Source organism: Vigna angularis, chromosome 6 (genome assembly GCF_016808095.1).
Source record: "Vigna angularis cultivar LongXiaoDou No.4 chromosome 6, ASM1680809v1, whole genome shotgun sequence".
In the NCBI taxonomy this organism is placed as follows: Eukaryota; Viridiplantae; Streptophyta; class Magnoliopsida; order Fabales; family Fabaceae; genus Vigna; species Vigna angularis.
In genome coordinates, this window is record NC_068975.1 from 24,591,778 (window position 1) to 24,617,396 (window position 25,619).

The 25,619-nt window shown below is 35.5% G+C and overlaps 5 protein-coding genes across 5 annotated transcripts; 4 read left to right on the forward strand and 1 right to left on the reverse strand.

The window, feature by feature from the left end:
• Window positions 1-11,502: 11,502 nt before the first annotated feature.
• On the forward strand, window positions 11,503-13,978 carry LOC108341189 (cytochrome P450 714C2). The gene is made up of 5 exons (XM_017578850.2): window positions 11,503-11,884; window positions 12,000-12,226; window positions 12,319-12,566; window positions 12,662-13,016; window positions 13,315-13,978. Exons 1-5 carry the CDS (start codon window positions 11,584-11,586, stop codon window positions 13,738-13,740), a joined length of 1,557 nt encoding a protein of 518 aa, XP_017434339.1. The 5' UTR covers window positions 11,503-11,583; the 3' UTR covers window positions 13,741-13,978.
• A 3,829-nt stretch (window positions 13,979-17,807) lies between these two features.
• LOC128197594 (reticulon-like protein B1) lies at window positions 17,808-18,423 on the forward strand. The gene is made up of 2 exons (XM_052879777.1): window positions 17,808-18,030; window positions 18,222-18,423. Exons 1-2 carry the CDS (start codon window positions 17,871-17,873, stop codon window positions 18,404-18,406), a joined length of 345 nt encoding a protein of 114 aa, XP_052735737.1. The 5' UTR covers window positions 17,808-17,870; the 3' UTR covers window positions 18,407-18,423.
• An 868-nt stretch (window positions 18,424-19,291) lies between these two features.
• LOC108341526 (reticulon-like protein B3) lies at window positions 19,292-19,921 on the forward strand. Its single transcript, XM_017579201.2, has 3 exons — window positions 19,292-19,392; window positions 19,477-19,546; window positions 19,657-19,921. The coding sequence occupies exons 1-3, from the start codon at window positions 19,342-19,344 to the stop codon at window positions 19,818-19,820; spliced, it is 285 nt and encodes a 94-aa protein (XP_017434690.2). The 5' UTR covers window positions 19,292-19,341; the 3' UTR covers window positions 19,821-19,921.
• A 1,722-nt stretch (window positions 19,922-21,643) lies between these two features.
• LOC108341527 (uncharacterized) lies at window positions 21,644-22,412 on the forward strand. Its single transcript, XM_017579202.1, has 2 exons — window positions 21,644-22,096; window positions 22,191-22,412. The coding sequence occupies exons 1-2, from the start codon at window positions 21,644-21,646 to the stop codon at window positions 22,410-22,412; spliced, it is 675 nt and encodes a 224-aa protein (XP_017434691.1).
• Window positions 22,413-23,117: 705 nt separating this feature from the next.
• Window positions 23,118-25,256, reverse strand: LOC108341828 (uncharacterized). The gene is made up of 3 exons (XM_017579479.2): window positions 24,795-25,256; window positions 24,202-24,434; window positions 23,118-23,612 (listed from the first exon to the last, which is right to left on the reverse strand). The coding sequence occupies exons 1-3, from the start codon at window positions 25,074-25,076 to the stop codon at window positions 23,420-23,422; spliced, it is 708 nt and encodes a 235-aa protein (XP_017434968.1). The 5' UTR covers window positions 25,077-25,256; the 3' UTR covers window positions 23,118-23,419.
• Window positions 25,257-25,619: the final 363 nt, after the last annotated feature.

A 25,619-nucleotide genomic window follows, 5' to 3' on the forward strand; every position in this document is an offset into this window, starting at 1 on the left:
TTAAATAATTTTCGATTTGAGTGTTATCCCAAGAATCCCAAGAACCGATTGTAGAGTACAGAAACACAACGACAAACAAGGCTTGCAATTAGGGTTTGGAAATGAAATAGATTGAAACTGGTGTTTTCAACTAATTAAAAAAAAGAACATTGTTTGAGGTCTATATAGGGTTCTTAGATTGCTCATAGTCTCCCCCTGATTTGTCACCACGCTCACAGCTAAAGAAGCCTTCGACGACATTTTCCTCTCACATTGCCTTCTTCACAATGATGTTTCTTCTTCCTTAACAAGCATGTGTGCCCCCTTTCTCCTTCTCCCAATATGCGAGCCATACCCCTCACCTAAAGCACTACCAGTTGAATCGCCTCTGGCAACTACATCAACTTCCATCGGCTATATCCACTATCACACCGAGCTCGTTATCGGGGACACCATTCCATTTTCTTCTACTAAGCCCCAAATCAGGATCCACGCGTAGCCTCCATAGAAGACAACATTGCGCCGCTTGGGGCTTCAGCCGCAACCACGACAGTTCTCCTACATGTCACTGGCATTTTTTTCCTTCTACAGCACCACCGCCATTTCAGCAGCGATTGGAGGTCGCCATTGACCATTGACACTCTTATGTTTTCCCTCTGTGTGATTTTACTCTCTGATTTTTTTTTGGTGAAGATGAAAGATGGAGTGTGGAGATGTTGATGATGGTGAATATGTTTTTCTTATTTGTGCGTGAGGGTGGTGTGCATTGATGGATACGACACTGCGTGAGGAATCTGAAGGAGTATTTGGAGATTAATTAAGGGAGAAGATGAGTTGTGAAGAAGTTAATGGTATAGTAGCTTGGGAGTGGAATGAAGGACAAAATAGCTTGTCTAATTTTTGTTCTCATGTATTGGGTTGGAATTAGTGGATGGGAAGAGAAGAAGATTGGAATCTATTTGTGAAAAATCATGGTGAGAAAGACGACGATGATTGATGGCCATGGAGAATAATAGAGGAGAAATGAAAAATTGAATATGAAGTTGTGGTGATGAAGATGAAGATTGGTTGTGTCTGATGTTAGAGGGGAGTTGGTGTAACGTCCCGGCAACTCACAGGGACCATCGACTGCCCCCACAGATCACCACCAGGCTTTCCAGTGTGCTTTGTCCTCACTCGCACACTTTCCGGGAAAACTTCCCAGAAGGTATCCCAGAATTACTCCAAGCTAAGCACGCTTAACTATGGAGTTCTTATGAGTCAGGCTACCGAAAAGCAAATGCATTTTGGTGATATGAGTAGTCAAATCAATTCCTTTAAGCTATCCTTCAACTGTATAGTCCCATACCTATACAGTCTCCAGATCCCTCTCATTCCGGTGTATGTTCGATTCATCCATGTACCCCTTCCACCCGAAGCTGCCAGGAGCCGCTCCTTGTCTGTGCCCCCTGCACCATGCTTCTTGCACCGGCGTCACTCCCCGCCCTCGTCTCCGTGCCCGGGTGTCACATGCCCACCAGCTTTTGCTCTGGTTCGTCCTCGAACCACACCGTACTGGGAGAGGCTAGGCTCTGATACCATCTGTAACGCCCCGGCAACTCACAGGGACCATCGACTGCCCCCACAGATCACCACCAGGCTTTCCAGTGTGCTTTGTCCTCACTCGCACACTTTCCGGGAAAACTTCCCAGAAGGTCACCCATCCCAGAATTACTCCAAGCTAAGCACGCTTAACTATGGAGTTCTTATGAGTCAGGCTACCGAAAAGCAAATGCATTTTGGTGATATGAGTAGTCAAATCAATTCCTTTAAGCTATCCTTCAACTGTATAGTCCCATACCTATACAGTCTCTAGATCCCTCTCATTCCGGTGTATGTTCGATTCATCCATGTACCCCTTCCACCCGAAGCTGCCAGGAGCCGCTCCTTGTCTGTGCCCCCTGCACCATGCTTCTTGCACCGGCGTCACTCCCCGCCCTCGTCTCCGTGCCCGGGTGTCACATGCCCACCAGCTTCCGCTCTGGTTCGTCCTCGAACCACACCGTACTGGGAGAGGCTAGGCTCTGATACCATCTGTAACGCCCCGGCAACTCACAGGGACCGTCGACTGCCCCCACAGATCACCACCAGGCTTTCCAGTGTGCTTTGTCCTCACTCACACACTTTCCGGGAAAACTTCCTAGAAGGTCACCCATCCCAGAATTGCTCCAGGCTAAGCACGCTTAACCATGGAGTTCTTATGAGTCAGGCTACCGAAAAGTAAATGCATTTTGGTAATATGAGTAGTCAAATCAATTCCTTTAAGCTATCCTTCAACTGTATAGTCCCATACCTACACAGTCTCCAGATCCCTCTCATTCCGGTGTATGTTCGATTCGTCCATGTACCCCTTCCACCCGAAGCTGCCAGGAGCCGCTCCTTGTCTGTGCCCCCTGCACCATGCTTCTTGCACCGGCGTCACTCCCCGCCCTCGTCTCCGTGCCCGGGTGTCACAGTTGGAACGGTGATGATGAAGAGGAATTTTTGGAAAGAAAGAATGAAATGGAAATCTAACATAATCCTTAAAGTTTTGCAGATTTTTTGCTACAATTCTTCTTAGAGATGAAATAATTATTTTCAGTTTGGTGAATGAGAGCTGCAAATATTTTCGCCAGAAAACTAATGGATAGAGAGAGAAAAAAAAGAAACATATGGGCGTAAAGGAGTAGAGGAGAGAAAGAAAAAAGTTGCAAACCTTTTTGCCATGTTAATATACAATTTGTTACCAATAAGGAGTATTGGTAAATCTTGAAGAAATTTGTTTTGATGATGCTACAAGAAGTTTTAGTTGAAGAAGATATTAGAATTAGTTAAAAGCAATTTGTAGAAATTAAATGTAGTAGGAAATTCTTGTAAACCTTGTAAACTTGCATTTTTAACTGCAATAATCGATTATGGAATGGCAATAATCGATTATCACAAAGTCATACAGGAATAATCGATTATCTCTTCATATAATCGATTATCACATTTTGAAAACCCTGTAACGGACTTGAATAATCGATTATCACTTACAATAATCAATTATTCATGGCAGTTGGGAGCTAACCTTTGGCATTCAGTGTACTTGGCTATATATTTTGATTTGGAGAAATAAAAAAAAAAATGTTGTTGAACAGAAGCTCTAGCAGAATACTGTTTGTCAGAGGAAGTTCTCAGAAGCTATAGTTCAAGTTCCCTTGCTTGGTCTCGTGAACAGGAGAGGCTCGCGTTTCGTGTGTCGATTGTCGGAGCAAGCTCTCTTCGAGTTAGCAAGGTGCTCTGCCTGGTCTCGTGAATAGGAGAAGCTCGCGTTTCGTTTGTCGATAGTCGGAGCGGTTCTCTTCGAGTTGGCAGAGTGTTCTTCTTCCGGTTCGTTCGTCGAAGGAAGGTTTATTTATCTGCTTTATTAACTATTTGTTGTAATCTGTTAAACCATTTTTAGTGAAAAAGGTTAATCACTATTTATAGTGATTAACGACTGGACGTAGAATCTTTTGATTCGAACCAGGATAAAAATTCTGTGTTGTTCTTCTTATTCCCTGCACTCATTTTATTTTACGTATATCAACTGTTTGATAAATTTTCTCAAAGAAAATTATTTTTACTAAAAGGACCAAATTAATTTTAATTGTGATCGAACACGCTTTCCACTCTCTTTCAAGTTTTTAATTCCGCTGTGCGACTCTATAATGGTACCGATTGTTCCAACAATTGGTATCAGAGCTTGCTTTGATAGTTTTTCAAAATTTGCGAAAATGGCCGGTCACAATCAAAACCATGTATATGCTGAGGGTGCTTCCATTAACAGACCTCCATTGTTTACTGGTGATAACTATGCTTTTTGGAAAGTGAGAATGGAGATTTTTATGGGGTCTGTTGATAGAGGTATCTGGGAAGCTGTACAAAATGGCCCTTATATTCCTATGAATACTGTTGATGGTGTAGAGACTGAAAAACCTTATTTTAATTGGACTGCTGAAGAAAATAGACGAGCTCAGTTTGATATTAAGGCTCGGAATATAATTTTATCTGCACTAACCATTGATGATTTTTTCAAAGTATCTGTTTATAAAAGTGCTCAGGAAATGTGGAAATTTTTAAGAGTCACTCATGATGAAGTATTGAATGTGGCTAAGTTGACTTGTTCGAACTCATGGTCTACATTAAACTCCTCAAGCTCAAGCGATTCTAATGAGCAAGAAAATCTATGCTTGATGGCCAACGATAAATCATCTGAAAGCAAAATCTTGAAGGAAAAGAAGGACTATCAAGGTTCCTCTTCAAGCTTCAAATGTTATGGATGTGGTGAAAGAGGCCATCTGAAAGCTGACTGTTCAAGCAACAAAAGAAGTAAAGAAAGAAAAGAAAAGAAAATTCACAAGAAGAAGAAGGTTCACATTGCCTCGAAGGATAATGCATCAACCACCTCTAGTTCAAGTGATTCTGTTGAAGAAATAAACTTGTGTTTGACAGCTAATTTTGATGATGCTGGAAGCCAAGTAAGTAATTCTAGCTATGAATCTAATGAATTTGATTTACAAAAGGCGTTTCTTGAATTACTTGATGAATCTGAAACATTGAATGCTGCTTATAAAAATATGAAAAAGGAATTTAAAGAATTGAAATGGAAATATGAAAATGCATTAGATGAGGAAGTCATATTAAGAAACAAAGTTAGTAATCTTGAAACAAAATTGTCTGAATCTAATTCAAATGAAAAACCTGTTGAGTGTTTATCTTGTAAAAGTCATATGTTTAACATTGACATACTTGAAAATTTACTTTCTAAAGCAACCAAGTCTGTCTCACATGTTTTTAGAAGGAGCAATGTTAGAAATAAAGAAGTGCATCATAAAAAGTCTAAAGTTAAGAGAACTCGTAGAGTTTGGGTTGAAAAAGGAACAACTGTAAAAACCAAACTGCATGGTGTTTGTTGCTTCTATTGTATGAAAAAAGGACATACTTCAAATAAATGTAGTATCAAACATTTTGATGTTCCTGATGGAAAATGTGCTTGGATTCCCATTATAAAGTAATTTGTCTCTAACCCTGAGGACCCAAATGAGATTATGGGCACCAAACCTCTCTTGGATGGTTTTGCAGGTTAAGTTCTCAAAAAGAGAGGAGAGATCCATGGTATTATGCTTTCGGAAATAATGATCTAAGAGCAGGAAGTGAATCCATCAAATGGCATTCAAAGCCTTGGTTCGAACTCCATGTGATTGAGCTAAGTGTTGTTTGAACTGTGTTATTGCACTTTGTTCTGGTTATCTTTCTAATTTTCCATTATTTGATTATTGTTATATTCATTTAAATGAGTTGGTTGATAGATTTTCATTGGCATTTTTAGATAATTAAGTTATTTGATGATTGAATTGGCATTTCCGTTTCAAAGATGTTTTCTGTGGAGATCTATTTATATGCATGCCATATGAGCTATGATTTGCTCCACATAAAGCTTGATTACAAACTGTGAAAATCACTGTAGAATAGTCTTTAAAAGCAGTTGTCAAAACTACATTTCCTTGTTTGAGTCAATTTTCCAGTTTTAAATTCTGGTTTGCCAATATTTCATGGATAAAATCCATTGAACCAAGATAAACAATGTTATTGAATTAAATCTGATTACTGCATATTGATGTTTTAATTTTTATATATGTTGTTTTATATGCAGAGTTGAATTCATTGGGTTGAACAGATTGGGATATGAGAGTGCATGAATCATAGCTGTTGTTTTGAAAGTTGTAAATTGTGTTGTCAAAGTTAGTTTTTTGAACTGATTGTGCTAGCTGAAATGCTTTCATATCAAACCTGTAGCAGCTGTGATAATTTCCATTTAAGCTACTGTTGCATTCATTTTAGTTTATAAATTGGTTGCTTAATCATTGATATCTTAATTGTTTGAAAAATGGTTGTTGATTTCGTGGGTTAATTGAGTATGCTAAAAGTTAAATTTGAATTGCATATTTAAGGGGGTATCTTTACTTTATGAACTTAGAAGAGAGGTTGGAGTGTTAGACATATCTTAGAATCAAAATCTATGCAAATTTTTGCATTTTTCGTAAACTTAACGCTTCATAATCGATTATCATCAAGTCATAATCGATTATTCATGCATTAAAATCAATTCTGGAAAATCTTGAGCAGATAATCGATTATCATTATGCATAATCGATTATCATGCAATTCTGGGCAGTAATTATTGAACTGATAATCGATTATCACAAGCCATAATCGATTATCACGCTGACATGTTCAAAAATAGAGTCGTTGGAGCATCCCATAACGGCTATAAACGACCATAAACGGCTAGTTTGTCCATTCTTCTTATAATGTAATATTTATTTTCATAAATAAAATGATCTCTTGATTATATGCATCCTTTGATTAATTGAGGGGGAGATCATATTTAGGGGGAGCCTTCAACATCCGATCTTTTTGCTTCTGATCAAAAAGGGGGAGAAGAATAATACAAGGGGAGAAGTATAAATTATTACAGGTATTGCTAACCTTGTTGTTGTTTGTTAGCTTGTATGTTTTGCAGGTAAGCCAAACTTGCTTTTAAAATTGAATTTTTGATCATCATCAAAAAGGGGGAGATTGTTACCAATAAGGAGTATTGGTAAATCTTGAAGAAATTTGTTTTGATGATGCTACAAGAAGTTTTAGTTGAAGAAGATATTAGAATTAGTTAAAAGCAATTTGTAGAAATTAAATGTAGTAGGAAATTCTTGTAAACCTTGTAAACTTGCATTTTTAACTGCAATAATCGATTATGGAATGGCAATAATCGATTATCACAAAGTCATACAGGAATAATCGATTATCTCTTCATATAATCGATTATCACATTTTGAAAACCCTGTAACGGACTTGAATAATCGATTATCACTTACAATAATCGATTATTCATGGCAGTTGGGAGCTAACCTTTGGCATTCAGTGTACTTGGCTATATATTTTGATTTGGAGAAATAAAAAAAAAAATGTTGTTGAACAGAAGCTCTAGCAGAATACTGTTTGTCAGAGGAAGTTCTCAGAAGCTATAGTTCAAGTTCCCTTGCTTGGTCTCGTGAACAGGAGAGGCTCGCGTTTCGTGTGTCGATTGTCGGAGCAAGCTCTCTTCGAGTTAGCAAGGTGCTCTGCCTGGTCTCGTGAATAGGAGAAGCTCGCGTTTCGTTTGTCGATAGTCGGAGCGGTTCTCTTCGAGTTGGCAGAGTGTTCTTCTTCCGGTTCGTTCGTCGAAGGAAGGTTTATTTATCTGCTTTATTAACTATTTGTTGTAATCTGTTAAACCATTTTTAGTGAAAAAGGTTAATCACTATTTATAGTGATTAACGACTGGACGTAGAATCTTTTGATTCGAACCAGGATAAAAATTATGTGTTGTTCTTCTTATTCCCTGCACTCATTTTATTTTACGTATATCAACTGTTTGATAAATTTTCTCAAAGAAAATTATTTTTACTAAAAGGACCAAATTAATTTTAATTGTGATCGAACACGCTTTCCACTCTCTTTCAAGTTTTTAATTCCGCTGTGCGACTCTATAACGGTACCGATTGTTCCAACACAATTAACTTCGTTTCTGTATGTTTAACGAAAAAGACTTGATTGAAACAAATTATACTAAGTAAAACATTTTTAAAGAGATGATCAATTTAACACACTGTAACAAAACTAGAAACAAAGAAACTAACTACACCAAAACTCTATTTATACGGACTTATATTTTTCTGAAATAAAATAATAAAATATCATAATTTAAAACACTCTACCACCTCTAGTACCTGATTATTGAGGATCTTACACGTTCCATGAAAAAAATGTCAAAAAAGCAAAAAGTCGCCTTCAACCAAAGCACAAATAATTAAACCCCACCAAACAGTACTTTTCACTAGCAATGTAATTTTCAAAGAAATGTTCCAGAATCTATATCAAGTACGAATCTAAGTGCTTATAACTTATTTGGCTGCATATATGTAAATCTTTTTGTTTTTAAAATATAAAGTAATAATAATAATGATACAAAATTAATTTACATCATTATAATAAAAAAATAATAATATAAATAATAATAATTAAATAAATTTATAAAATAATAAGAATAATAAAATATGATTATGGTATAAATAAATTTATATTTTAATAATATTATAATAATAATGATATAATTATATACTCACAAATACATGTCTAGTTATATACTCAAAAATATTAAATGCCAAACAAAAAAAAAAAGAGAAAACGGTGCGTACATCCTATATTGAAAAAATACAATAATTTTTCATTACTTTTTCTAGCCACCATCGTTATAACTCATCAATTCCTACTATATATATTTTCTCAACATGATGTAATGTAATTGAAAAAAACAATGTAACTTGTTATTATCATACATTTTAAGCTGATATATGTACATGTTAAATTTAAACTTCAAATTTATAACAATAACTTATATTCATTTTATTATTGTTTTAGTGTCTATATAACGTTATAATAATATTACATTCTTCATCATAACAATTATATGATAAGTATTACATTTCAACAATATTTTATACTGTACACTAAAAATGTTTCGGTGGATATTTTTGGGATCGAGAGACTAACCTGCTGATGTGACTGAACCGCTCGCTCGCTTCCAAACTCCTGCTATTGGCCGATTGGTGCTGGCACAAACCGATCAATCTCCTTTTTGACGAGGGAGGATGTACCTGCAAAAGATACTCCGACGCTCAAGTTAGGCGTGTGATTTGAAGAGCCTCGGCTCTTAGTTGAATATTTAGTGAATGATTATCACTATTGAGTATTTGAGAGTAGCGTAGAGTGAATAATGCGTAAGTGAAACATACCTGGATTTCGGCCCTGGCTTTGTATTTATAGTTTACCTCATGGATCCTAAGCTGATATAAGCCTAATAAAATATAAACAGAATAAGATATAAAGAGATTACCTGAATATCCGGTTGGTTGTTTGTAACCACTCGGTTAATATTTTATACTGTACACTATGCCCCCCAAGTCTGAGTTAAGCGTTTGGCTTTAGCCGTGGTTAACTATAAGACTGATGAGTTTGAGGGAGGCTACGTTTGCGAAATTGAAAGCGTTTTACCACTCGACCTTCAACATTAACCGAGCGGGATTTACCGCTCGTCCTTCAACAGGAACCGAGAGGAATTTACCTCTCGGTCTTCGACATTAACCGAGAGGGCTTTACCTCTCGACCTTCGACATTAACCGAGCGGGATTTACTGCTCGTCCTTCAACAGGAACCGAGAGGAATTTACCTCTCGGTCTTCTACATTAATCGAGAGGGTTTTACCTCTCAACCTTCGACATTAACCGAGCGGGATTTACCGCTCGTCCTTCAACAGGAACCGAGAGGGATTTACCTCTCGGTCTTCAACATTAATCGAGAGGGTTTTACCTCTCGACCTTCGACATTAACCGAGCGGGATTTACCGCTCGTCCTTCAACAGGAACCGAGAGGAATTTACCTCTCGGTCTTCTACAGTAATCGAGAGGGCTTTACCTCTCGACCTTCGACATTAACCGAGCGGGATTTACCGCTCGTCCTTCAACAGGAACCGAGAGGAATTTACCTCTCGGTCTTCGACATTAACCGAGAGGGCTTTACCTCTCGACCTTCGACATTAACCGAGCGGGATTTACCGTTCGTCCTTCAACAGGAACCGAGAGGAATTTACCTCTCGGTCTTCTACATTAATCGAGAGGGTTTTACCTCTCGACCTTCGACATTAACCGAGCGGGATTTACCGCTCGTCCTTCAACAGGAACCGAGAGGGATTTACCTCTCGGTCTTCGACCTAGGAGTGCTTCCTAGGGAACGGACTTTACCGTTCGGCTTTGAGAGGGTTTTACCTCTGCTTTGAGCTAGGAGTGTTTCCTAGTGAACGGAATTTACCGTTCGTCTTTGAGAGGGCTTTACCTCTCTCCCGAGAGGGATTTACCGCTCGGTCTTCGACCTAGGAGTGCTTCCTAAGGAACGGGCTTTACCATTCGGCTTTGAGAGGGTTTTACCTCCGCTTTGAGCTAGGAGTGTTTCCTAGTGAACGAAATTTACCGTTCGTCTTTGAGAGGGTTTTACCTCTCTCCCGAGAGGGATTTACCGCTCGGTCTTCGACCTAGGAGTGCTTCCTAGGGAACGGGCTTTACCGTTCGGCTTTGAGAGGGTTTTACCTCCGCTTTGAGCTAGGAGTGTTTCCTAGTGAACGGAATTTACCGTTCGTCTTTGAGAGGGCTTTACCTCTCTCCCGAGAGGGATTTACCGCCCGGTCTTCGACCTAAGAGTGCTTCCTAGGGAACGGGCTTTACCGTTCGGCTTTGAGAGGGTTTTAGTGTTGACTATGAAATTCTTGATCGAAATTGGTAACCGATGATCGAGCGTGAATTGCTCGGTTTTGTTCATTGCATAATGAAAGTTTAATAAAATAACAAAAGTCTAAATCAAGAATTTAAACATGACATTAAATAGAGATTTGGATTCCTATCTTCAGTTTATAACTCCGCGAACCGATCGTTCACGATGACGAGCAGGACTGCGACTATAGTCTCGCCTTCGTTCATTCTTCCGATACGCTCGTTCGGGACTTCTTCTTGCTTCTTGTATGTACTTACGGAGGTGTCCTGCCCGAATGAGACGTTCTATTTCGTTTTTCAGCGTAATGCATTCTTCTGTAGTATGCCCCCGATTTTGATGGAAATGACAGCTCTTCCTTTCATCTGCGTATCTTGGAGATGGTTTCGTTTGGAGTGTGAGAAGTTCAGCGTTTAGAGCTTCTTCAAGAACTTTTGCCCTAGGTGTGTTGAGGGTTGTATAGTGATTAAATTTAAATGTTCGGGAAAACTCCCCGCTTTTACTATTATTGTCGAACGGTCGTTTACCGTCCTTTCTACCTCCACTTGCCTCAGCTTCTTGTTGTCGCTTTCTTTGTGAGATTCGCATATCCTCCATGCGGATGAATTCAGCTACTCGTTCTTGGAGCTCCTCCATTGTTTTTGGCGGTCGTGCATGCAATTTTTCAGCAAAATACCCTAATTTTAGACAGGAAGGCAAATTGATGATGATTAAAGATTGACTTACCTCTTTAACTCGTCGTGCAGTTTCCATAGTACAATAAACATTCATTTCATATATATCTAAACATTACCTAAAATAACTATTATAATACATTTTAATATTTAAAAATGTACATATAAATATGTTACAATATATAACATTTTCTTTACATTATTGAACTTATCATTTTCACATTACATCTATATATTAAACTTTAAAATTATTTATTTATATATAATGATAATTATTTTATTTAAAAGTAATAATAACAAATAAAGAAAAAGTGGGCGTGGATGCCCTCGCGTTTCACACTACATTTTTAAATATGCACGCGTCAGGTCTGGGTAGTTATATATATATAGAAATATGTCCATATGTAGACATATGTCCATTTATAGATATATATATATATATATGTAGACACATGTCCATATCAAACCACAATATAACAGAGCTTGGATGTGACTTGAGTCTGCTGAGAAGAGAAGGTGTTCTCTAGCCATGCAGCTTCAATTTGATTATCGGTTTTTTATGTCTATTGTGTTTCTTTGTTTTGTTGGGTTGTTATGGTATTTGTACACTTCCTTTGTGGAGAAGCCAAAGAGGCTACGTTCAAAGCTAGTGAAGCAAGGTATCAGTGGCCCACCACCAACTATTCTGCTTGGAAATATTTTGGAGTTAAAGGAAGCTCACTCTGCCGCTTCAAAGCCTCCTCCTCCTTCTTCTTCTTCAAAAGTCCCTTCCTCTCACGACTGTGCTGCTCTTCTCCTTCCACTCTTTGAGAAATGGAGAAACGAATATGGTATATGTCTTTCATTCCCTTAATATACATGATCGTTTCTACCTACTATCAGTATATATTGTGTTAGTAGTTAGATCACAAGTACATATATATAATGCAGAACTTTTGTAAACAGGTCAAGTGTTCACGTTTTCTCTTGGAACCATTCAAATAATGTGCGTGAACCAACCAGATATGGTGAGAGACTTCACTGTATGCACATCCTTGGACTTGGGGAAGTCTGCATATCAACTGAAAAACCTAGAGCCTTTGTTGGGTCAAGGCATTTTATCTTCAAATGGGGCAAAATGGGTCCATCAAAGAAAGATCCTAGCTCCAGAACTATACATGGACAAGGTTAAGGTATATAAGATTTTCATTTTGCCTGGTATTCGCTGATACTGTATTTGATTGACTCCTAACTTGCAATAACTTTATTTTATGTGCTCCCAAAGGGAATGATGAATATAGTCAGTGAGTCTGCTGTATCTGTGGTAAACTCGTGGAGTAAAAGAATAGAAGCAGAAGGTGGAGTTGCTGACATCGAAATTGACGAGTGCATGAGAAATTTCTCTGGGAATGTTATTTCAAAAGCATGCTTTGGAAGCAATTATACCAAGAGTGAAGAGATTTTCTTGAGATTCGTAGCTCTCCAAGAGTTATTGTCCTGGAAAAATATGTTCAGACTTATCCCTGGCATGAGGTGCAATACAGATTTTCCTTATGGCTCATAAAATATTGTTATAATTGTCCTTTCCTTTTTTCAACTTAAGATTAATTTACGTGTGCATGTTACAGCTACCTTCCAATAAAGACCAATAGAGAAATATGGACATTAGAAAAGGAGGTGAAAGAAATGATACTCCAGGTGGTGAAGGAAAGAAAGGAAACTACTTTTGAGAAGGACTTGCTGCAAGTGGTTCTTGAAAATGTTAAGGACACTAAGCTAAGCAAAGAAGCCATTGACAATTTCATCGTTGATAACTGCAAGAATATATACTTGGCAGGCTATGAGACAACTGCAGTTTCTGCTACATGGTGCCTGATGCTGCTGGCCGCAAACCCAGATTGGCAAGATCGTGTTCGTGCTGAGGTGACAGAAATTTGCAGTGGTAGAATCCCAGATTTTAGTATGCTTGGTAAGATGAAGCAGGTGAGGATCCTTAGGCAGCATACACTACAAAAACAACTCATATATCCTTTAGCGTAACATAAATTGTTTTATACAAATTCTAACTACTCTATACCAACAATATGATACTTCAAACTAATAACTCTAAACTTCTATCAAGTTGATTTCTGTTAGACAAAGCAATAGCTGCTATGCTAACAGAAACAATTCCGATGCTTAATAATTTTTCACAGTGATATTACAGTGTATATTATCTTCAGAAGATGTTGAAAATTTGAAAATAGCATGAAGCATGACTTGCATTAATTTGTTGTGGCAGCTAGGAATGGTTATTAATGAAGCATTGCGGCTTTATCCTCCCGTGACTGTGATGTCAAGAGAGGCCTTGGAGGACATGAAATTTGGGAACCTTGATGCTCCTAAGGGGCTTAATATTTGGGTAATGGTATTGAGTTTGCATACAAATCCAGATATCTGGGGAGATGATGCCTACGAATTCAAGCCAGAAAGATTTGCCAATGGAACCACAGGCTGTTGTAAGCTGCCACACGTGTACATGCCCTTTGGGGTTGGTCCACGAGTGTGTCTTGGACAGAACTTGGCTATTGTGGAACTTAAGATGATCATAGCTCTCATATTGTCCAAATTCACTTTCTCACTCTCTCCACGCTACGTTCATTCGCCCACTCTCAGGTTGCTCGTAGAGCCTGAACATGGAGTCAATATCTTGGTCAAAAAACTATGAACTGTTGCTTCTCAGTAGAAGTTCTGCTAAGAGATTTATCATTTTGGTGAAATAAGTTTTCTAAGCATAATGTGTTCATGTTATGATGCATGAAATCTTATAATGCAAAAATAAGGCCGCTATTTTGTTTCACTAGTTTCCTATTTCAACTTATAGAAGAAAAGCAATAAAAGCACTTATCGTGAACGTGTCTCACAACATATGATCATAAGTTGTGTCAGAATGAGACAAACTTCCAATTATATCGCGTTGGAATTAGAAGTGTATACATTATTTCTCATTCTCTTACTTATTATAAAAATCATGTAAAAAAAATCATGAGTGTAGATCTGTCAACCTATTATCACTGTATATTAATCTTTACGTTATTAAATCCTAAAAATCATGTCAAATGTAGGCATGTGAATCTATTATCACTATATATTAATCTTTACGTTATTAAATTCTATTGTCATCTTTTGTAATAATTTAACAAATGTAATTCTAATATGTGAAATTTCTCCCTTAATTTTACCGAAGAGACACACTTCAAAGTATTTATGAGTATCAAAGAAATTATAAATTGGTGATTTTACATAGGATGATGAGTAATGGGGTCTTAGTAGTTTAATGCATAGTTTTACTAAACAGTCAAAGTTTACAATTCAAAACTTACACATATTAAATATTAGACACTACAAAAGAAAAATTATTTTTAATTAGGGTTATATTTAGTGTTTCTAGGTTTTAACTATTATTAAGTGTGTTACCCACGATTTGACTTTTCTCAAGTAAAATCAGCGTCACTAACAATTAACCACGGTTTCTAGTAACCTCTGAAAAAGCTGCTTTCTTGTGGTTTATAACCCCGATTTTATAACCCCCGTAGCTTTTCAGGAATTTCAAACCCATGGGTTTTCAAACCCTTACAACGTAAGTCATTATTTTTTAATGTTTTTTCTTCGGATTTCAAACCACCAATTTCATCTATTTCTTTTCTTTACTACACATAAATGTTGAGAGAATAAAAAATGATAAACAATAAAATTTAAAAGGTGAAATTAATGAACATTTCAATATATACATTCATGGACGTATGAAATCACTATAGACATCAAAAGGTCCACTAAAAACAGAAGCTTCATTAACTCAAGCATTGATGGAAGAACCAAATTTCGTATAGTTTATGTAATCCTTGGACTCGGTCACCATAGAAAAATATAGCATTGGCTATAGGTACCTGTAACAAAATCAGAAAAACTTCATTTATATCATGCACCATTTCTAATAAAACAATTTTATAACAGTGATTAAAAGATAAGTCAAGAATTAAATCCAATAACAGCAGTTTCAAAATAGCTAGTAAAAGTTTCAAACCTTAACATTAATTTTAATTATATGTTATGAGCAAATAAAAAAGCAGTTGTTTAAAAATGTGTTTGCTTCTCGAATTAAATAATGGTCTAAAAACGAGGATAATTTAGACAATACGATGAATTGGAAAACACAAAACCAAGGGTTTTCCAAAATAGATAAAACAAAAGGGTCTTTTTTATTCGTCCTATCTTCTAATCTCTACGGTACCCATGTGCTCTGCAAGCTCTAGAACTTTCCCCCCATTTAAAACCCAATAGGAAACTTATCATAAAAAAAATTTACTGGGGAATCATAAAAAAAATTCAAATACTTATCAGGGTTTCTGAAAATCTTTGTAACTTACTAGGGATCTCTATAAAACCTCCAAAACTTACCAGGGTTTGAAAACCTCTGCTACGTGTATCCATTACTGGAGGTTATTATAACCTCTGTCAATAAACCTACGTTAAAATCAACATTTTTTGTAGTGAGAGTTGTTTCAAAGATTACAAATTGTTTGATTTTATAAAATTTATAATATGATGATGTTTGTTATTTATACTGGGCTAAATGCTCTTTACTCTTTATTAGTACTAAGTCATACTGACATATTGGGCACCAGAGATGGGATATCCTAGTCTGAAAACATAGTACTGATATCTTAGAGAATGGATCGATTAAAACTCGTTATTAGACCTGAAATAGATAATTGAATTAGAAGATTTTTGGGTTGATGATTCACATAAGTATGACTTATCTAGTTGAACTCTTAGTTAATAAAATTAAAATACTATAAATACAATATTAGTAACAATTTACTTTTACTTTTTATATTAATTAAGGTTTATATTAATTAAGATTTAATTTCAGAGCTCTAATCAAATTATTATTGAACGTCAACAAACCTTTTTGTATGATCTTTTGTAGTAGTCTTTGGAGTGTTGAGGACGAAAACCGAATATCTAAATGTGCAGAGGTCTAAAAAAAAGTCTTTGGAGGAGATATTGGATCCTGAAAGAACATTATTTAATAACTTTCATAAATCTGTCTAAAATAAATGAATAAATTAGGAAAAAGGATGTCTGTATAACAAAGAAAAATTTAAACTTATATATGGTAGGACGTTGTAAAAAATAATGGATCAGACTCAACTATTCAGTCTATTAACCGGCACAAAATAAGCTGACCAAATCAGAGATTTCAGCCAACTAACCAACTCAATCCGGACAGCACATTTGCTGCCCCGTCGAGCCAACCTGCGGGCCGTGGCAGGCAAGCCCACAGTCCGATAATTAAAGGAAGAAATCCCTTTTGATTCGCTTGAATGGATTTAAGACAAAAATTGAAACGAGAAGATGCAGATTCATTCTTTTTTTTATTCATAGCTGAATTAGTATAATTTAAGAGATTTGTGATAAATTGTAATGTTTTTCCTCGCACCATTTCATAATTACCAAAATTTGAGATAATAATACATGGTGCAATCGATTTCAGAAACCTTTATTCGATTCTAATAGTTGTCATGATTTCTTATTATCTATTCCATGTCAAGGGTTATAAATATATAATGATATTGATATTCAAATATAAAATAGTTTGCTACAGTATTCACTCACATCAATAACATGAAGTAAAGTAAATTATATTCTTAAAAAGTTTATTCATAATTATTTGACTTTATTTAAATATAAATTTATTTTATTTAAAAAAAATTGATTTTTTTTCTTTTTATAATAACTTTTACCATTAAATATATTATTAGTAAATATCATTTTATATTATTTTTATCACTAACAACATTTTAGTAATTTTTATTTTTATTAATTAAAATATTTTTTTTATCTTCAATCAAATCTTAAAATAACTTTTACAAATATTTTTTTCAAAATTCACTCTCACTCACTTCTAAATACCATAAACAAAACAACATTCAATTTACACTCAATTTTTTACATTCTTACATTCTCTCTTTCTTAAATCCATCCAATTGAATACACCTTTAAATTAAGAAAACTATATGATTGGGAAGAAAGATTTTATTATCCTTCTCTTTAATCTGTGTGGAAAGAAAGTTTTAAAACTTAATTAAAGAAAATGTTTTGAATTTTTATTCTTAATAATATTTATTTTACTTTAACTAAATAAAAAATTATATTAAAAATATTTATTTCTAAAGATACAAAATGAATATTTATCTTCCGTAATATATAGATAAAAAGAACTAGAAACAAAAAGTAACTATTTCATTATAGATAAATATCATAAAAAAATAAGTTAATTTCAAAAAAGAAAAAATTATATAATAAAAACAAAAGGGAAAATAATATTAGTTTAAACTCTGATTGCTTTCATGAGAATATTAAGGGGTGGATTAGGGTGTATATAGGTTCTCTGAGATTTGTAAAAATGCAGGGGGTAGAAAACAGAGTTTCTCCAAAATGAATCCACGTATTCTTGAAAAGACGAAATCTCGAAAAGGATAAACTCTCCACTGTTTATTGATTCATGATAGTAAGAAATTGTATATTTTATCTTACAGACTTTGAATTTCTGCACATCAGCATGCAAATACTTGTGCATTTGTCATAATTTGAATCAACCTTTTTCATTTGTTCATGCAATGAACATATTTGTAACATTGATTAATTAATATTTTGTTAATGCATGTCATTGTTTTTTTTTTTAAATGTCATTCTTTACAGGTTACACTGTATAAGAACATTAAGAAAGGATCCAACATATATACGTGTATGTATATAAGAGGAGGAAAAATAATACCTTAACCAAAAGAAGTCATGGATGTTGCGGACTCGGATTTCCTTAGTAACAAAGAATTCGATGATGAAGACTCTGAATTTGAGACTGATTTGGAGAGATATTTTGTATTCTCCACTGCCAAGAACAGATTCTTTGGCAGGAAAATACCTCTTCGTGTTATCCTAGGCTCTGGACTGAGTATGCTCCTCTGGCTTTTTTGCATCATTTCTTAGTACATGACATAATTTGTAAATTTCATTTGTGTTGCAAAAATCACATTGAATCTGTTAACATAGTTTGAGGGTGTGAATTAGAAATTACGGTATCATTTTACACAACAGTTTGCAAAAGGTAGAATTTATTGTAAGCCTTGGTTCTTTTTTTCTTAGTTGCTGATATTATACTCTGGAGGAACAAGAAGATCTCATTAAGCGTTCTTGTTGGTGTAACTTTCATATGGTTGTTTTTCAAGAGGATGGATTACACCGTGATTAGTTTCATTTGTGACTCTCTCATACTTCTGGTGGCAATGTTATTCCTACGGAGCCTTTTAACATCCTTCATTCGCATGTGAGTTTAATTCACTCTATCAGTCAGTTGTTATAGCATGTTTTCTCTATTTTAAGGCTCTTAATCCAGCTAATGTAACTTGCTATTAGTAAATTGATATTAACTTTCAAGATATATTTTTAATATTAACTTGCTTTTTTTCCTTTGATTAAAGATTTCTTTAATTAGTCATTTGTAGCATCTTTCCTGTTATATTCATACTTAATTTTGGAGTAACAATTTACAATGATACAACTGTACCTATAACTTCAGTACTGTGCCAATTCAAGACTTACCACCACATCCAGGTGTTGGTTCTTATCTTTGGTAGGATATAACAATGGGATAACTGATAGATATTAAAATATTTCTTGTTTAGTTCTCTTCTCGCTTGCCCTTATTATCATATCTGTCACAGACAAATCAAATTGCCTTGTTAAAGCAGTGTGATTCTTGTTTTGTAAAAGACCAAATTGAGACTTTCTGCCAACTTTGTTTCAAAAAGCCGCCAAATTTGCTTCAAGAAGCAACTTGAGTTAGTTTATTGGTTTCCTTGTTCTTTGTGGTGTGACTTGACACTAGTTTCACTTAATGTGTGTGACAATATCATCAAATCAGTAAAGTGAAACGGATTATTGGTTATATCATTTTCCTCTTATCCATTTATTTTCCTATTTTTCATCAAACAATATTTTTACAACTAGTGTGAATGAACCGACAAGTCCCTGTCTAGAGGGCTTGGTGATATGAGAATTTGTTTTCCCCTATCTCTTCATATTGTGTTGCCTGAATATTTTCATTGTCTGCACACTTATTTAGATTATTGTTTTACACCAAGGAATGATGCTATCTTCCTGTTGATACAGATTACCACCACTTGAATTATCATCATTCCTCTTACCCAAAGGATTGCTTGTCAGTACAGCTATTTCGGTGACACGTATACTTAATAATCTACTCATGACATTTGGGGTCATAGCTTCCGGACAAGATTTGAAGAAATTTCTCTTGGTGCTTCTCAGCATGTTCCTAACCTTGTGTACTCAGCTTGTCAAAATGCTATTTGGTTTTATCTGACAAGAAAGTAATCTGCAGGTCACAGGGACATTAGGAGCTATCTCATTTCTTGACTATCGGTACCCTGCTGCAACTCTAATCTACATAGGTCAGCTACCAAATTTATGCATATATTTATCACAGCAATGAAACATTGAGTGATTCTACTTAAGTGCAAGTTAGTACTAATCTTTTTTCTCCTTTGCTTTGATGGCGCAGCATCCGTGATATTGCTGATAGTTCCAGTGGTATATGAAAAGCATGGGGATATTATTGACATCCTTGCTGAGAGGGTCCTGTTTGAGTTGAATAATCTATATGAAAATTTGATGATGAAGATTTTCGGGAAATCGCAAAACTCGCAAGAGTACATTGAGGATTAGAAGTAATGAAATTCCTTTTCATGCCATGCCATTGATTAACTATGTACAAACTTGTGGTTAACACGTATTATGTGATTAACAGAAATATAATGGGGGGAATATAATTTGATTATTGATCTTAAGAAATCGATTATTATTGCTACCAAAAAAACTTGTGCAGGGTTAACCATTTAGTGTGCAAGAACCATTTTCCATACTCGATTGCTATTGGTTACTGATACAGGCTTCAGTAACCATGCGCATCATCATAATATATTTCCTTTTGGTGTACTATTTGATCGTCCTTCGCCTCTTGCATGCAGAATATGTCCAATTTAGTGTCACTCATTTGCTTGGCGTTTGCTTTATTTCAAAATTCATTGGAAACTTTGTAGTACTGGATTTCAAATGTTTCCATAGAAAAAAAAAAAACCTAAATAGAAAACAAAAGCGCTGTAGAAATTGCTTACAACCTGTTCTGTCGTCTTTTAAGAAACCAAATCTAAATGAATCATTTAGTTTGCTTGATAATTAATGATATAATGTATCCATACCAATATATATACCAAAAAGTTTTACATATTAACGTTTATTAAACATTTGATATACTTTTTCTGTTTTTGATTGAAAGGCAGGATAATGAGCATTTGACTATCATCCAGGGAACAGTTGTTCTTGTTAGCAAGGCCAATATTTGTGAATATAAAGAAACATCATTCAGAAGAAGAATCTAGTCTGACATTGAGGAAGGTAACAGCAATGTCTAGTAGACCATAACAGAGGCAGGCTGTAGTTGATGTCTGGCAGACTCATGGAAGGAATGAATCATGGGAATGGCTTTACAACCTTCAAGAAATGCAGAAAGTGTTCCACTTCGTGAACTACAAAGAAACCTAGTGGTCCTTCTTTCTTTGAAGCATAACTTCATTACACTAAAGAAATATATCTGACCATTTTTCTTTCTGTAAGAAAATGGCATCTTCAATAGGCAAAGGATAGGTCTAGACATATAACACATGAAAAGTAATACCAATTTCCACACTGTTGAATTTACTCGTGAACATGTTCAACTTCATATATAATAAAATTTGCAGACCTCCGTATGAAATCAAATAGCCCAACACTTATTTGGCTTTTTTTCTGCTATTATTCGTACCACAGTGGATCTTGTAAGAATAAAAATAGGAGCATCCCCTGAGAAACTACCTTTAGTCATCTAATGATAACCTATCTTTTATGCTAAGTATTACAGTCTGTCAAGCCATTATGGAGTTTATTTTATTACGTCCCCATTCAGTTTGTGCTGTTTCACATAAGGAGACAGAAGCTATGGAAGTTGGATACAATTACTGGAGGGTAGAACAAATTACGTTCAGTTATTTGCTTTATAAAAGCAATAACACTCCTCAATTAAATAAACCTATAAACCTATGCAGTTTTATATTTCTTTGTTCCACTCTCTCAAACTTTTTTTCAATAAAATAACCTACAAATTGGTATCAGAGCTACATTTTACGGGACCTGAAAAATGGACGTTGAAACAAGTTTCTCTTAAGTTGCTCCTCCTATCTTTGATGGAGATAGCTATGATCTCTGGGCCATAAAAATGTAGAACTTCTAAGAGGCTTTGGATCTTTGGGAAGCACTGGAAGAGGATTACGATATTGCTCTGTTGTTCGACAACCCTAGTATAGCCCAGATAAAAAACTACAAGGAAAAAGAAACCAGGAAAGCAAAGGCAAAGACATGTTTATTTTCTGGTGTTTCAAAACTAATTTTCACCAGGATCATGTCTCACAACACAGCAAAAGCAATTTGGGACTTGAAGGAAGAATATGTAGGAGATGAGAGAATTAGAAGCATGGGATGAGAGAATTAGAAGCATGCAAGTATTGAATTTAATGAGAGAATTTGAGCTACAACGAATGAAAGAATCTGACACCATCAAAGAGTACTCAAATATGTTGCTTGGCATTGCCAACAAAGTAAGATTGTTGGACATCGCTTTTTCTGATTCAAGAATTGTTGAAAAAATTCTTGTATCAGTACCAGAAAGATATCAAGCTTCTATAGCTACCTTGGAGAACACAAAGGATCTATCTAAGATCACTTTGGCAGAGGTGTTGCGTGCCTTACAAGCCCAAGAGCAAAGAAGACTTATGAGGCAAGAAGGATCTGTGGAGGGTGCTTTTCAAGTCAAATTCCAAAGCAATGACAACAAACACAAGAAGAAGCAGAACAATGATACCAGACCTGGAAGATTAAACAAGATCAACAACAAGAGTAATAATACTCAGGTTTTTCCACCTTGTCCTCATTGTAAGAAAACCAATCATCCACAAAAAAAGGTGCTGGTGGAGACCGGATGCAATGTGTTATAAGTGTGGGCAGCTAGGGCACATGGAAAAGATTTGCAAGTATCATCAACAACAAGGAGAAGTTAAGGTTGTTGAGGATCAACCACAAGAGGAACAATTGTTTGCTATTACATGCTTCACTACCAATAGCTCCACAGAAAGTTGGCTAATAGACGGTGGTTGCACAAACCACATGAGTTATGATCGAGAACTCTTAAAGAACTTGACAAAACTCCACTTTCTAAAGTCAGAGTAGGTAATGGAGCATATATTGCAGTAAAAGGCAAAGGAACAGTGGCAATTGAAGGTCAAACAGGTTTGAAACTGATTTCAGATGTTTTATATGTTCTAGAAATTAACCAAAACCTGTTGAGTGTTCCTTAATTGCTTGAAAAAGGTTATAAGGTGTTGTTTGAAGACAAAAACTGCATGATTAAAGATTCACCAGGCAAGGAAGTATTTAAAGTTAGAATGAAAGGAAAAAACTTTGCCTTTTACTGCAATAGTGAGAGTCTTAAAATTAATAGTTAGGTCTTAACAATAAAAAAACAATGTTTCAAGAATTAAATTAATTTTGAAGACATAAAAAATTGAAGTGCAATACAAAATTATAAAAGTGTGGGTTCTTATAAAATCTGGCCATTACAGCAAAACTAGTAAAAATACAATGAGTTGCTTAAAAGTGATGTGGCATGGTGGGACTTATTTAAAGTACATTAAACCTTGGTTTTCTTAGCAGACCCTTGATTTTAGATATAGGGTTATTCAGGTTCAGAATTTTAAGGGGCAGTGGATGGTGATTGGACAAGGCTCTGAATGTTTTAAGGAAGCCTTAACATACTAATGGACAAAAAAGGTATAAAGTGAGTACATTTGAGGTAAGTTCATTTGATGAATTGTTATTTCAAGCCTCACAAGCAAGCTTTAAATAATGTAAAATTGGGAGCCTTAGAAGTCAGTCTATTCAAAAGATAAAAAAAATATATTAAGTTGCACGCCTTCACATACATTTCTAGAAACAGAGAACATCAATCTCATAACAATATACATACTTAGCTCATTTGATAGACATAAAATGCAATTCCTACAACTTAGATCCTAAGGGAAACACTTCAACTTAAATAATCATACTGCCTCCCAAAAATACAAAACTGAATGCAAATTTAGCCTTCTTTAACTACCATCCAGCTGCACTTGAACAGAAACATTAGAGAAAAAGATTTAAGACTACCAAGCACTGAAACAGTGTTGATAAAGACTATCTTAAGGCTTCACCTCGTTCTGAACAGGGGGCAAGAAGGGTTCCCACCATCCAGATTCATATTTGGGATAGGGTGCCACCCATTTCTCAGGCTTCTCAAACTTCAAATCAGTAGGAGTGAAAGCTAATGCTTCTTCTAGGCTCTCAGCTTCAAAACTGTCAGATAAAACTCGGTCCAGTCTCAATTTCATGAACCTGCCAAAAGTCCAAAACATACATAGGGACAGAATTACAAAGTGGATGAAGCATTATAAACTGGCATTTGATGCTGTTTTGATGATTTTCATTGCAGCAATTTTGTTGATCAAACACTGCTTCTTTCTTACACCATTATTTCATGTTATATCATTTGAAACGGTGGAGATCCTATCAGCAGAACACAAACACTAAAAGTAAAGGGAGGAAAATATATAGAAACCCACCCTTTTACCACATTTAACAACTGGCAGCTTTAAGATTGTGAAATAAAGAAAAAAGCAAAATGATCAATTCTTGCTTGAGAAGTGAGAATCACCATGATGCAAGCATATAAAATAGCATCTATTTTCCCACATAGGCTTAGATTAGGTTGTCGATCATAGGTGGCTAGGGATTTGTCTACATAGAATGGCTTCCAATCCAATCCACTGTATGAAAACATTCAGAGACACACATAACTTACATATAATATGAAAAGATTTCCCTCCTTTCATAGTTTATGATATCATCATATTTTCATTTATACTCCATAGCTTAAAGCACTTATAGAATCAATCACTGAAAAATGAAGAGTTGGTGTTCTTACTTGATCCAGGTACCATTGGTTGACACAAGAGCAACAGCAGGTCTCTTTAACCTCTTGGTAATGTTAGGGAACTTATCCAAGAACTTAGGCTCAATGACAAGCCAGAAATCCTGTTCTTGATTACGCTCCCCAAAGAGACGGATCCGCTCAAACAATTGCTCCTGGAAATGCTCCTCCTCATCCAACATAAATTTTGCATTTGCAACAACAAAATAATACTTGTTTGCTTCATTCTGCAGAAGACAAGCCAAAAAAAAAAAAAAAACAAAAGTTAATTGTAATGCTCTGACAGTGTAAAACAATGTTAATCAAATCACCCTACATGTGACTTTTTAAGGTAGTTGTGGTCAAATTTAACAAATTGATCATCTGTGATTAGATGACAATCCATCGCATATTTTCTTATAAAGCAATTATCATCAAAACCAATTCAAAAACTACACTATCAAGCGTTTCTCTGGTTACAAGGATAACACCCCTCAGCATAGAACAACTCAGGATAACATAACAAAGGAAAAACATCAAAACTGAAAAAAAAAAACAAAATTGAGCACAAATTCAATGTGGGGTTGGAGTGGGAGAGAGGAACAAACCTTGGTGGGAGGATCAGAAGAGTTGAGCTGGTCAGAATCAACAGATGCAACAGCTGTGGTGAAGGGGCGTGCACGTGGTGATTCCTTGAAGGAAGAGAGAAAAGTGAAGCTTTTGTTGGTGGGAGACACCAAACTCATGGGAGAGGAGTAAGTCCTGTTGGAAACACTGTGCCTTCTGTGTCCATTGGCTGAGGCAAGAGTGGTGGCATGGTGTTGTTGAGCATGGTTCTGAGCCACCATTGCGGTTGATGAACCCAAAGTAAGAGTGGCCATACCAAGCATCGTGGTCTTGTTCCCTCAACACTCTTCTTCCAAACTTTTCCTTTTTCTCAGAATCTCTTACGTTGGGAGAAGATAGAAAGAGAGAGTACGTTTGTGCTGAGGGCTTAGAAGAAGAAACGAAGGCTGCGAATGGCGCATCGACAGTGGATAATGGGACAAGTTAAGAGATATCAACGACAACCTTATCTAGTTATCTAAATCTACCTATGTTACCTCCCTTCCTGGTTACTTTCCTAAGTATTTAATTACCTAAGTTTCCATATAATTATATTATTATAATAAAAAAATTTAAAACAATTAGTTTGGGTACATAACAAATAAAATAATTATAATATTAATCTTCTTTACTATCTTCATATTTGAGAAGTTTTATGTTCTTGTCTAATTCATTATTTTATATATTTCTTACTTTTTATTTTGATCAATTGAGTTGTAGATATAACAGATTCATTTAAAATATTATTTATAATCGGTTTTATTCATTAAAAGAAAAAGAAAAAATATGCATACGGATCGTGTTTTCAAAATTTAATATTTTACATT